The 12,048-nt window shown below is 47.7% G+C and overlaps 4 protein-coding genes across 4 annotated transcripts; all 4 read right to left on the minus strand.

Moving 5' to 3' along the window:
* Positions 1-1,232: 1,232 nt before the first annotated feature.
* BO83DRAFT_8854 (DUF427 domain-containing protein) lies at positions 1,233-1,968 on the minus strand. Its single transcript, XM_025537684.1, has 4 exons — positions 1,796-1,968; positions 1,634-1,739; positions 1,464-1,544; positions 1,233-1,392 (listed from the first exon to the last, which is right to left on the minus strand). Exons 1-4 carry the CDS (start codon positions 1,874-1,876, stop codon positions 1,358-1,360), a joined length of 303 nt encoding a protein of 100 aa, XP_025393391.1. The 5' UTR covers positions 1,877-1,968; the 3' UTR covers positions 1,233-1,357.
* A 123-nt stretch (positions 1,969-2,091) lies between these two features.
* BO83DRAFT_443240 (uncharacterized protein) lies at positions 2,092-4,025 on the minus strand (the record flags this gene model as incomplete). Its single annotated transcript, XM_025536431.1, has 1 exon — positions 2,092-4,025. The coding sequence occupies one exon, from the start codon at positions 4,023-4,025 to the stop codon at positions 2,139-2,141; it is 1,887 nt and encodes a 628-aa protein (XP_025393392.1). The 3' UTR covers positions 2,092-2,138.
* Positions 4,026-5,357: 1,332 nt separating this feature from the next.
* Positions 5,358-7,232, minus strand: BO83DRAFT_374224 (putative aromatic-L-amino-acid decarboxylase). Its single transcript, XM_025530142.1, has 3 exons — positions 7,072-7,232; positions 6,028-6,958; positions 5,358-5,975 (listed from the first exon to the last, which is right to left on the minus strand). The coding sequence occupies exons 1-3, from the start codon at positions 7,118-7,120 to the stop codon at positions 5,405-5,407; spliced, it is 1,551 nt and encodes a 516-aa protein (XP_025393393.1). The 5' UTR covers positions 7,121-7,232; the 3' UTR covers positions 5,358-5,404.
* Positions 7,233-7,871: 639 nt separating this feature from the next.
* BO83DRAFT_328768 (uncharacterized protein) lies at positions 7,872-10,792 on the minus strand (the record flags this gene model as incomplete). Its single annotated transcript, XM_025528172.1, has 2 exons — positions 7,872-8,228; positions 9,339-10,792. 2 exons carry the CDS (start codon positions 10,790-10,792, stop codon positions 8,039-8,041), a joined length of 1,644 nt encoding a protein of 547 aa, XP_025393394.1. The 3' UTR covers positions 7,872-8,038.
* Between the last annotated feature and the right edge of the window lie 1,256 nt (positions 10,793-12,048).

Here is a 12,048-nt window from a genome sequence, read left to right on the forward strand (position 1 = left end):
TTGTCCGCGTTATTTATGCATGAGGTGACAATTCATTAGGAAGTGATTTTCATACGTGTCGGGCCTCTTTGGGGATCTTCATAGAGAGATCTTGAGGGCGGGGAAGAAACGTGTAGGTAAACACGCTGTCCTTACTCGGGTACATTTCTCAAGAAAGCAAGAATGCCCGGGGTAGGCTACTAAACTTCATGGAGACCTGCGACAAGGGTCAGTCCGCTAGTATCCCTTGCAGCACGACAGTGGCCCTTACGTCGCATGTCTTGGGGATCATGATGGGAATGAATACACCTCTAGCTATACCGAAAGGGTCGTTGAGCAGCGTTGCATTCCAATATCCGGACAGTCCAGGACGAGTATGGCTGACGATCTCCTCCGTCTTGACCATGTCAACTGGTATCGCGATCAAGTGGTCTTCCTGACTGGAGCCACTGGCAATCTTGGAGGATGTATCCTATACAAATTGGCCGTGCAGCTGCCCACCAAAAAGTTTACGTACTGTGTCGCCACTCTTTGCAACAGGCCATGGAGAAATGGGAGGCATCAATGCCGGAACAGGTGAAAGAGATCTTCGACTCCGGCAAAGTGCTCTGCCTCATCGGCGATACCACCGAGTCACACCTGGGATTGAAGAAAGCCGATTGAGATAGACTGCAGCAGGAAGTGACTGTCATTATCCACGGCGCAGCATCCATACTCATGTTCCAGGAGCTCCACGAAGCGGTCCACCACCTCCCTGGGGATAACGTCAGACGCCTGTATTGTCGGCCTTGGAAACACCCGCCCCACGAGCGACCCTACTGTCCGGACAGTGTGGCCGCCTTCCGACCCGCGATTCTCCCTCTATACCAATATCGAGCTAAAGGAAGGACAAAGAACAATTGCTGGTGGGGCAGCCTTCGAGGAGCTCCTGCGGTGGATCGAGCAGAAGCCGGCCATGCTCCTTGAGCCCAATGTGGAGAACAATCTGACTTAACGAATTGAGCAAGCACCTGGCGCGACATATGCCGCGGGCTGCTAAGATGTCCGCGGAGGATATTGTAGAGATGCCGATTGACTCCCTTATGGCGGTGGAGATACAGCGCGGGTTGCGAGGCGATCTCAATTGGGATATTAGCATGGTTAGATTGCGAAGATTGGGAAGATTGGAAAGTTGGCGGAGGCCGCCATTCGACTTTTGAAGGAGAAGTATGGCCTTGTGAAGAAATGGAGTAGTGAGTGACGGGTGCTTGTTTCTTTCGTACTAGGATAGATGTACTCGGGTATTGAATGTGAATGTTATATCAAACTAGTACTTCTGTATCAATCATCCATGCTTACTACAAACATGCCATTCACCACATCAAGCTCCACTATGCTTTCATTCCACGGTCACTTTGATACTCTCTGTCGTGTCTGAACCCGTGCGCTGTTAGCTGACTTCACAACTTCCACTAGCCTAGAAACAATTAATAGGTCAAACATACAAAACGCTACATGGTCCTTGATATTGCTTGCAGCGTCATATGGGTTGGGATAATACCACGCTGCACCGGGGATTGACGTAGCTAGATATCAAACTGTTAACAACGATATAATCACTCTGTCTCCGTGGGGAGCAGTTTGAACAAACGAAGAGATGGAGGGAGATTCTAACGCCCAATCACAAGAGAATAATATGATGCATCTCCTTTCCACGGACAATATGTCACTTTGTCGATCGGAACGAAGAGCGATTTATCTTTGATTGCGGTGGGTGGGAACTGGATATTGTGGTAAGTCTGTTTGGGTATATAGGCTATGTGGTTTGGGGGCTTACGTAGATGTTCCCTTCGACGGTCTCCCAGGTGGGGGATTCGGCGAGGACGATGTCGTTGAAGGTTGCTCTAGCGAGGGGCATGGTTATGGGGGAGCGGAAGATGAGTTACACTAGTGCTTGTGTATTGAAGAAACAGGCAAAGGGAGTGAGCAAAAGAGAAGGAGAAATAATAGTTATGTTGCTAGTTGTTGCTGATGTGATACAGTTGCATTAATAATGCTGTCATGGCGTAAGTGCGGGGAAATTGCCCCGAGTGCATAAAACCTAAACAGAGACCAAATCTCCACCTGTAAGTACACTACCGTGTATAGCACAGGGTAAAAGGACCCTCTACCTATATAATTCATCTCATCGCTAACCCATGCATCCTCGTGCACGGCCTTTCATCCGACTCGCATCCCAGCCAATCTAGACAAGGCCAGGACACTCGCCAGAAGTTGAACTGCGGGCAATGCAAACACGGTCTTTCGGAGCAATCGGACTTATGAACCTGATTACCATCACAGTCGATCCCCAATATCCGTCGCATCTCATCCTCGCAGGCTTGCAGGGTTTTCACTGTCCTTTCACACCACGCACAGGCTGAAGGCTCGAGTACAAATTTGTTCATCACCATCGATTTCATCTCCTGATGAACGCGACTCAGAGACGCCTTGTATTTGCTTGGGTTATCCGTTACCTTGAGAATAGATAGCCAAGGATACATTGATTGATGCTCGCAGGGAGTCCCAAAACCCTTCTGGTTGTTCTCAGCCATGGAATTCCAGTGTTTCCGAATAATAATCCCCAAGCTCCGGTACAGATCCACTCGAGCCTGATAAATAGCTTCATACATATCCCTGGGCAGAAGTCCGTTTTTTGGCTTGGACTTGAACGTGTAATCCATAATCACACCACGCGTAGCATGTCGGAAATCCCGTCCGGATCCAGACTGAAATACCCAAGTAATGAACAACACCCAGTCCACTAGCTCTTTGTGTGAGGGCACGTGTCTATCCGGTCCCACACAGACGTGTCCCAGCCAGACAGCTGAAAAGCGCTCCATGGCGTCTCGTAGCTCGAATCTATTCACAATAACAGCGATGTCCCTGATAAGCGCAAGCTCAACAGGTTCTGTCCAATCGACCCATCCCCTGGTCAGGGTCTGCAGAACCCATAGCATAGCTGCGGGATTGGGCCAATCGAACGACAGATTTTCGTACCAGATAAGCTCATCCTCGTCCCAGAGAGCCTGCTTATTGGGCTGTGCATCTCCGGTTTCTTCATATCCGAAGATTCTGGAGAAGACCCTGGATGAAAGGACTAGTGGCTTCACGGGGACGCGAATTCGGGTAGGTGGATCGTAAGTGGTGATTTCAATCAATACATGTAGTTTCGCCGTTGGATATTTCGAGTACGGTTGGTTTGATGGGCGTAGATCATGAATAATTCCCTGCTTCTCATTGTACCCTTCCATATAGTTGGCTCTTGCTAGAAAGCGGAATTTAGGGAACCACACAGTGTCGTCGTCTTCATCGTCGTCTTCAGAATCATCCTCAGATTCACTCTCATCATCATCGTCTGACATATCCATTTGCGAGGGAATGCAACAGCCAGGCTCACCCTGGTCGTCAGTTGGGGTGTCCTCCATGTCTCCATCATGAGACTTAGCTGATCCAGACTCATCGCTTTCGGTATCCCCGTAGACCAGATCTTCCATGCTATCATCCTCATTATGATGAGAAGAAGATAGACGTGCGTCACTATCATACAGATGATTGAAGGTGTCTATGATGCGATCAATACTAGATTTCTTGATGGGCACGTTTTCAGGATCATAGTCTTCATCTTCTTCATCTTCACCTTCTCTCCGTTCTTCATCATCCCCCCAGTCACTGTCGACACCTTGCTCACTATCACCATCCGCAAGGTCCATATCCTCCTCACTGTACTCGCTATCATCCCCACTCTCGGACGCCTCATAGTCATGATCGATGTCCAAGTCCTCCATGACTTCGTTGAGATCAACCTCGGTAGCTACCTCGGTAGCCACATCGGTAGCATCGTCGTCGATGGTACCTTCATCCTCTGCTGGAGGGGGTATATTCTCCTTGGAATCATCGGGGTTGGAGGTAGGGATGAAGCCACAGGCGGCGAAGACTGGCACCAACCCATCAACCACATCCATATCACTATCACTGAGCATGTTAAAGTCCTCCATCTGAGCGATTGGTTCTTCGACGTGGTGCATCTTGAATAGACAATCGACAAATGGCTTGTTCTTTCTCAAATTTTGCGTGTGTTGACAAATGACGTTTATATAGTGATGCTGGCAGTGACAGGTGTTGGAACTAGGGCTGGCAGTCGATACATCCCCCTGTTCATGAGGTACAGGTATTATCTATATATCTTTCTTCCAGGGAGGTATGATTCGGAGACATCCATGCTGGTCTTCTACTCTATAGTACTGGTAATGCATGGCATGGGGTTTTCCTTCTCTGACCGTGCGCATTACAAAGGCAAGGAAGAATAGGGGGTGATAGATGAAACGTGGTGACCAAGACTGGGTTTCTGAAGAGGTGTTGAGTATTTATGTGATCTGCAGATGGCTTTGAGGGATTGTGGTTGGTGCGTCGTTTCCCTTGCGAAAAATGGTAGTCATTCGATGTAATGTACGGTCTGCAGTGGGATCTTCCATTGCATGTATAGTGTGGCTTCGTCACTGCTTTACAATGACTTTATCATTATGACTTCTTTCTTGCGTGAGTGGGCGGCCATTCGCGGTTTCTCTGCTTTGGGGATAATAAATGTCTTTGTAACAAGTGAAGTTCAATGTTTAGCTTGATGTACTTCTTTATGTCAAAGAAATTGGCAGGGGATTTGACAGTCATTATAATCCTACATCTAAGAAACTAAGGACTGACTCTCCCGGGTCGTACCCTCGGACCATTCGCATAATTAGATGGCGTATCTACTTGGCTGAGACTTCATCTGCAGTTCCACTCCATTGAAATGTGTCTTTCTTCATACTGTTGGTTCAGTTGCCGAGTTCATTTGGATTTCCAGAAAACAGTTCTCTCAGACACGGTTACCGTCATAATAGACATGCCAATCCGAAACTCCGCCAACCCCCTTTACGAGCGAGTTTCCCTCGAAGTCATGGAGATGGAGCTCCCCGGAAGTTGAGATAATGTACAGCCAAGCCTCGCCCAACAAGACATATTGATTGATGCTCAATTTAGACTACTGAAACCCCACTCGGAATTCCAGAGGGATGGCAAAACCGGCCCGCAGACCTAGAAAGATGGTTTGAAACTGAATTCGGAGAGACGTACCTTGCCAGATGCTATGGCCCCAAAAATGTGTCCCCTATCCTGGTAAGAACCCCGGAGACCGGAGAGCTTCTCTGTATTATCTCGTCTAACAATGTATATTACATTGGAAATATCGTAGATGAGCATGATCATCAAACTGTCAAGCCAACAACATGGCCAGATAATTTGAACGCGCTCATCATGAACTCACTTCCACCTCAATTTCAATAAAGTACTATCTGAATGAAACATCATATATCATATCTACAGCCAAAATCAAAGACATTTACAACATCTAGAAAAGAGTATCCAACACCTACCCCCGCTTAATGACCTCCTCCGCCGTCTCCACCAAAATCTCAAATGCCCTTCTAACATACTTCTCCTCGGCCGCCGGGTTCGTACTCACAACCCGAATAGCATAAACCTTACAGATAACGGTCGAAGTAATGAAGATTTCTCCCCGAGAGTTAACCAGTTCATACACCTCCTTGGTCAGCTCGTTCGCAGCCTCATCCGGCTGTGCAACAACAACCCCATTCTCAGCTTCCACCATCGTCGTCCCCGACTTGGGGCTCTTGATCCGGAACACAGTCAACCCGAATGCAGGAGTGGTGATGATCTCAAACAGATCAGCCCGACTACGGACTAGACCCGCAAAGGTCTCTCCCAGTCCGATGGACTTGCGGATGTAGTCCTTCATGCCGGTGAGACCGTAGCTGCGCATGACAAACCAGATCTTCAAGGCGCGGAACCGACGGCCCAGAGACATGCTCCAGTTACGGTAGTCTGTCACCTTGCCGGAGTCGGAGTAGTGGTTGCGCAGGTAGGCAGGGGTAATGTCGAGGGCGTTGGTGAGATCTTCGCGGTTGCGAATGAAGAGGCAACTATTCCGGTTAGCAACTTGAAGTGCCGTAAAAGAACTGGGAAAGGACAAACCTAGCATCAAAGTTAACCAACAGCCACTTGTGCATATTCAAATTGAAGCTGTCGACTCCCTCGGCAAACTCCTTGGAAAGATACTGCCACTCATCCGCGACCAGCGCCGCACCCGCATAAGCAGCATCAATATGGACCCAAATCCTCTTCCAATGCTCCTTCTCGGCCAATACAGCCTTGATCTCTCTGAACCGATCAACGGCACACGAATTCGTCGTACCAAGACCCAAGGTAATGAAATAAGGCGTCAGGTTATTCCGATCCAACCCCTCCAAAACATCCCTCAACCTCTCCCCAGTCATCTCCAAGTTATCCTCCAACCTCGCCTCGACACTTCTAAACCTCGTTCCCGCCAACAACGCTCCCTTCGCCGTACTGCTATGCGCCTGGTTACTAGCCAATGCTACCAATCGACTCCTCAACTCCATCATCCGATCCTCATACTCCACCGTATCAGGCTTGAACCCCTCACTGACCACAATCTCAGTCACGCGCCTTTCCCTCGCAGCAATCATCATTGTCGCGACCGTGTCACTCGCCGTAACCTGGATCACACCTCCTCCGCGGTTCTCTGACGTGCTGAGGAAGCATTCCGGCAATGCAAGCGCCTGAGCGAGCCAGTCCATCACGATGGTCTCAAGTTCCGTGCACGCCGGGGAGCAGAGCCAGTTGAATGCGGGGGCTGTGAAGGCTGCGCTGTACATTTCACCTAGAATGCTGGGGTAGGTGACGCCTGCGGGGAAGAAGGCCATGAAGTTGGGGGATTGCCAGTGCGTGATGCCCGGCTTAATCTTGGTTTCAATGTCCGATTGGATGGCGCTCCATGGTTCGGGGTTCTCGGGGGGAGAGGATGGGATTAGGGGACGGAGGTAGCCTGGTTCGATGGTGGGAAGGACGCGCTGGTTCGGAAGGTCATCGAAGTAGTTGATTACTGTTGTTTTTGGGGTGGTTAGCTGTGTCTCTCTCTCCGTGTGTGCTTTTTTGTGGTGATCCGAGCGGGGATTGGAGAAGTGCGGGGTGCAGGGATTGGGCACAGGGACTAACTGTCGTCAATGGCCGAGTGGGCGGCTTCCCGAAATTGTTCGCGATCCATTGAATAGATATGAGAGTCCCAGGGGTAATCCAAGGAGGGATTGAGGAAGTGGAATGGGAGAACTGAAATGAACTTCAGCGGAGAGTTCGGAGGAGGCAGGAATGAGGATCTGGATTTCTTTTATCGATAAGCCGAGGCCGGTGGGGTTGGCACCGGAATTGGTTCCGAAGGTGTTCCGACATGTCTTGGAAAGGGCGTCTGATCTACGCTTTTGGTCTAATTGGAAGCTACACATGGATCTTGATAATGCGCCAGAAATGAGTTAATCTATTCAGGGTCCGGATAAATTGCCCCTTGTGCATCATGTGCGTTGGACAAGCGTGCTATTAGGGGTATTGACGGATATTTCGCGGGTAACGGCGGTGTTTGTCGACAGGACATTGCTTCTTTCCGAGTGAGTATGCATTTGAGTACTTATTGGTGGTTTTGATAAGAGGATACGATTTCGTGTTTACTTTAATAATAATGAGAATATTCTGGAAATGAAATTTTGCTAGGCAGTGAGTGGGGTTTTGACAATGTTGTGGTTGCTAATGAGGCTCCCAGGGTGTGCTTCCATTCCGATTTCCGAGCGAGCTCAAATTGCTCGGTTGTCCATTGCAGTGAAATTTTGAAATCCAAATACACTAGCATATATCTCATAAGCACACTGACTACTCAATGATTACTACTTGTGTATATTTGTTCCAGCCGAGTCCCTTTGTTTTAGCGCGTATGATGCATTCATTTAATGTCTTGGTATAGACTAATGGAAAACGTGAAATAAAGATAGATTATATCTCATATCAATACCACAATATTAACCCTTAATATGTTGAAAACCGTCTAGCCAAACATCTACCCCCTCAAGCCAATTACAAAGTCTTTCCTGTAGCCCAACGGAACAGAAAAACAACTACCCAAGCAAAATGAATAACATCATCCAGACACATCTTCAGCTTCCCCCTCCACCTCCTCCGCAGCCTCCCCCTCCGCCGCCTCCTCCACCACCACCACAGCCTGGCCCACTTCCCCCTCCGCCACAAGCTGCGCCAGGAACATAGCCTCCTCCATAGTATCGTCCGCCTCGCCTCCTTGTTCTTCTTGGATATCGGGACCAGGATGTTCCCTGACCGGGTCGATACGTGGTTGTGGGTCGAAGACGGTACGGGGAAGCGGGTTCGTCAGAGTATGAGGTGAAGCACATTGTCTTCAATTTTGAAAAATTTGGGGAGACAGCGGGTGGTATTTATGTTATGGTTGAGGTTGGTTATGTGGAGTGTAGAGTTTAATGAATCGGAAGATGCCTCGTCTAACGCTGGAATGATATATATGTCTTTAGTTCTTTGTATAAAGTAGAAAGGTGAAATGTCTTGTAGCACGGTGAATTGAGTAGGGACAGAGTTCGTTATAAAAAATTGTGCGTAGAGCCTCAGCCTTGTTTATGTTGCGCGAGGCTGCTGATGGGCGTAGTCATGCGGATAACTCCGCCTCGTCTCGTGTTTGCGTGACTCGGAGTGTAGGATGTGGCTATGCTGACTGGCTGAGCGAGATACGAGGCTGCAGGTGAAGGCATGTGCGATGTGGTGATTTGCAGGGTTTCTGAGTTTATTTCATTGTTTGCTAAGGATTCTGGTGGTGAATAACTGTAGTAGGAAGATGAATGAGATTGCCTTGCTCGATACATAATCTTGGGTCGGCAGCAATAAGTCGATCTTTGGACATCTCATGATGCGATGAGCTTTGCTGATGGGACCAAACACAATGCGATGTTTATCAGGGATTTCATATTCCAACAATCCTTTTACTCACTGATTAATAAATTTGTAGTCATTTTGGAAGTCTCTGGTGAAAGGAGGTAATTATTGGTGCACCTTGAATCATGAACAAAATGTTGCATCACGATGAGAGTTTCGTAGGTGTATGTAGATGATTTGATTCTTGTTTGTATCGTGTAGTACATAAATGTTGTAAAAAGATGTACTTTTGATGACATTTGTGTCTTCCATTCTGGCGACAATCAGGAGAACAAAAAGCGCCCAGCATCCCTGGTATAAAGGACGTATTTGAATATCAAAAATCGGGAGGGGGAATTAAGGAGGTGGCTGTGTATATGGCTTTCATTGGATTGATTCCATAGACGTTATCAAAGGCCTATATCCAGTGACATATAATCGACCATCAAGGTCCGTTTGTCCAGAGTCCTGGTCGCATATGGTCAAAGCGAACTCCAACATACATGTTGAATTCCTCAATCAAGTCATCACATTCCTTCACAGTGATATCAAGCTCGTCATCGCTGATGAACAGACGGATAATCACTTCCTGCAATAGAGGCACCCGCCGATGACGGTCCGACAACCGAAGGAAATCCGCCAACACATCCCGGAGAACGCGCACTGTATAGGAGGTCAACCCCTCTGCCCTTCCCACATATTGGAAGTCCCACCGTAGGCCAAGCCTTTCCAGTGTTACTGGTAAACCTCGATTTATACAAGGCACTTTTATATCCTCGAATCCATTAAGCAGCTCGACCGGTAATTCGAGTGTTTTGAGCCGAGTAAAACCCTGAAAGAATTCAGGCATCATAGATCTGAATAAAGGACCCCATATGTGGGTGTCACTGGCAGTCTCCAGGTCTGTTGGTGTGCTAGAGAAGCTGATTGAGAGGTGCTCCAGACACTCATATAATGCTTCCAGTCCATTCAAAATGCATTCTCCATCATCGTAAGAGGGTACAACATGATACAAAGAACTGCTCTCTTCGTTGTCCATACCAAGGTGAAGAGTGCGAAGGTTTTTCATTCTTTGTAAAATTTTGAAGAGCGCGCAGTCCATGATTGAAACTTGGTCCAGGATAAGGGTTTTGAGTGCCGTGTAGTCCGTTTGAATACCTGGAACCCGCCACAGCCGAAGACCATGATGGCTATGTAGCCAGACCTTGAGGTGCTTGATCTTTTGTAACCGAAATATTGGGATCACTTGTGATGAAAAACCAAACGGAACGCGTGTGTTATCACGCAAACGTGGAAGATTGTTTTGTAGTGCGTTGGTTCCGTAATCGATTTCTTCGAGGTGGTCAAAGTTGTTTCGCAACTCTGCGGAACATATATTCGCACCAGAAGTGAGGCGTTCAATTATCACTCCAGGAAGTCCGCCGTTAACAAGGAAGGTGTAATCGAGCTTGAGAGACCTTAAATTATAGAGAAAAGGTAGGAGGAGGGCCACCATGGCGTAGACGTTTCGTGCTGCAATGGACCTGCGCCAATCTGCACGGTCCTTCGGGCTTTCTATGATACAACCCACAATATATTGAAGATAGTCGATTTCCTGGTAAAACGGCATTTTATCAGTCTTAGTGATATAGGTCAGGTCAGGACTGCACCCTTGGATCCCAGGACTCCCAATGAGCTGAGTCTTTTGGGGAGGACTGCGCCCCAGTAAGTGCACCTCTCGGATTAAGCCACACAGGCGGCTGCGTGTGTCCTTATTTCGGACAAGAGTTGTCCACAGCGACATGATTCGGTATCGAGACATATTGCCATTCCAATCCCATTGAATCTTTCGATAGAGATAGCGAGTGGCAACACGATTCAGTGTGCGGGATGTCAAGGAAATGCTGTTGAGGTCTCCGGTCTCGAGATACCCGCAAATCTCATTCCAGACATCTTCCATAAGAGAAAAGTCGGACATCGTGGCGATCGATTTGATGCTTGCGTTTCCGATTTCGTAGTACTTATGGGCATGTGGCGATATATCAAGATGTGCTCAATCATCTATAGGATAACAGCACCTTATAAAGGTACCATGGTTTTGTGTTTTCAGTAATTCTTTTGGGATCTTGGAAAATCCCCGATTATAGCATTATTCTGCGAGATTAGTAGGTTTGAGGATATTCTGCTTACCATCCAGTAAGATGTAAAATCTGATCCTGTACCAGCCAGCCTACTAATGAACCGTTTTGCGAACCGGTGCTTTTCGAAATTTTCTGGCGTGTTCCAGGATCTTACAAACGGCTTGTTGATTTTGTGGAGTACTTCAGTCGTCACATGCTGGAAAAGTGAGAATCTGTATTCTTTGGGCCAGACGCCACAGAAATAAGAACTTCATCACTGAAAAGTGCGCTGTGGAAGACTCCGAAAAGAAAGCAAGATTTTGAGAGGAAGAATCCACGTAGGTCAGTCCCACCAGGCCGAAAAGGTAGTCATTCACGGTTATAACCTCTTTCTCTATAATGGGCCGGCCAATAAACTTTTCTTGTAAGGATACGTGCTGTGCCGCAAAGTTATTTTCTATGATTACTGGGCACAAAGCCAAGGATCACGGCTGATGGTACGGAACATATCTGTCTCCATTGCAGCACCACTCCTACATCTATAACAGAGGGACGACTGACATGGATTGTGTAGAGGATATAACTGTGCATCTAGTTAAAGCAATGACCAACCATAGCTCCGGTGACACCCTCGCAGAGGTATTGGTAAGGATTTGAAGTCATTAAAAAGGTGGCCATTACTCAACCGTAATCTGCGCCATGGATACATCGCCCTGAGACCGATAGAATGAATTCTTGAAGACGCTCCTTCCCCGGCGTAGTCAGAAAAGCGCTCTCAGATTCGACACGTCAAAAATATATGCGGGACCCGGCGGCAGGTCCATTAAATTGGCCCGGAAATGCATTCCCGCTTTCCTGTCGTTAGTGCCGTCAAGGAGCCGCATACCTTACATATATACCATGCTTGTTGCTCTCCTTTACTTTTCTATCATGAGCATTTACTATGGCATTAGGTATCCGCGTTAACAACACCCTTTCGTGATGTAGGATTGCCAAAAACCTGTACTTTGAGGTTCGAGGCCTTCCAGCAGAGAAAACTTCTTGGGGGAGACGAATATCTTCAACTGCCTGGATATTATACTGAATACAGTGAAGATGCTTATAACGGCAGAGT

Source organism: Aspergillus eucalypticola, assembly GCF_003184535.1.
Source record: "Aspergillus eucalypticola CBS 122712 chromosome Unknown BO83scaffold_1, whole genome shotgun sequence".
Lineage (NCBI taxonomy): Eukaryota > Fungi > Ascomycota > Eurotiomycetes > Eurotiales > Aspergillaceae > Aspergillus > Aspergillus eucalypticola.

What these genes read in the sequence shown, in the direction of transcription:
- BO83DRAFT_8854 (XM_025537684.1), bottom strand. Translation starts at nt 1,876, where the DNA reads ATGCCCCTCGCTAGAGCAACCTTCAACGACATCGTCCTCGCCGAATCC. An exon ending in CCGTCGAAGGGAACATCTAC is followed by an intron (nt 1,740 to 1,795) that starts GTAAGCCCCCAA and finishes CACAATATCCAG; the next exon opens with TTCCCACCCACCGCAATCAA. An exon ending in TTATTCTCTTGTGATTGGGC is followed by an intron (nt 1,545 to 1,633) that starts GTTAGAATCTCC and finishes TTTGATATCTAG; the next exon opens with CTACGTCAATCCCCGGTGCA.
- BO83DRAFT_374224 (XM_025530142.1), bottom strand. Translation starts at nt 7,120, where the DNA reads ATGGATCGCGAACAATTTCGGGAAGCCGCCCACTCGGCCATTGACGAC. An exon ending in CCACTCGGCCATTGACGACA is followed by an intron (nt 6,959 to 7,071) that starts GTTAGTCCCTGT and finishes CAAAAACAACAG; the next exon opens with TAATCAACTACTTCGATGAC. An exon ending in TTGGTTAACTTTGATGCTAG is followed by an intron (nt 5,976 to 6,027) that starts GTTTGTCCTTTC and finishes TAACCGGAATAG; the next exon opens with TTGCCTCTTCATTCGCAACC.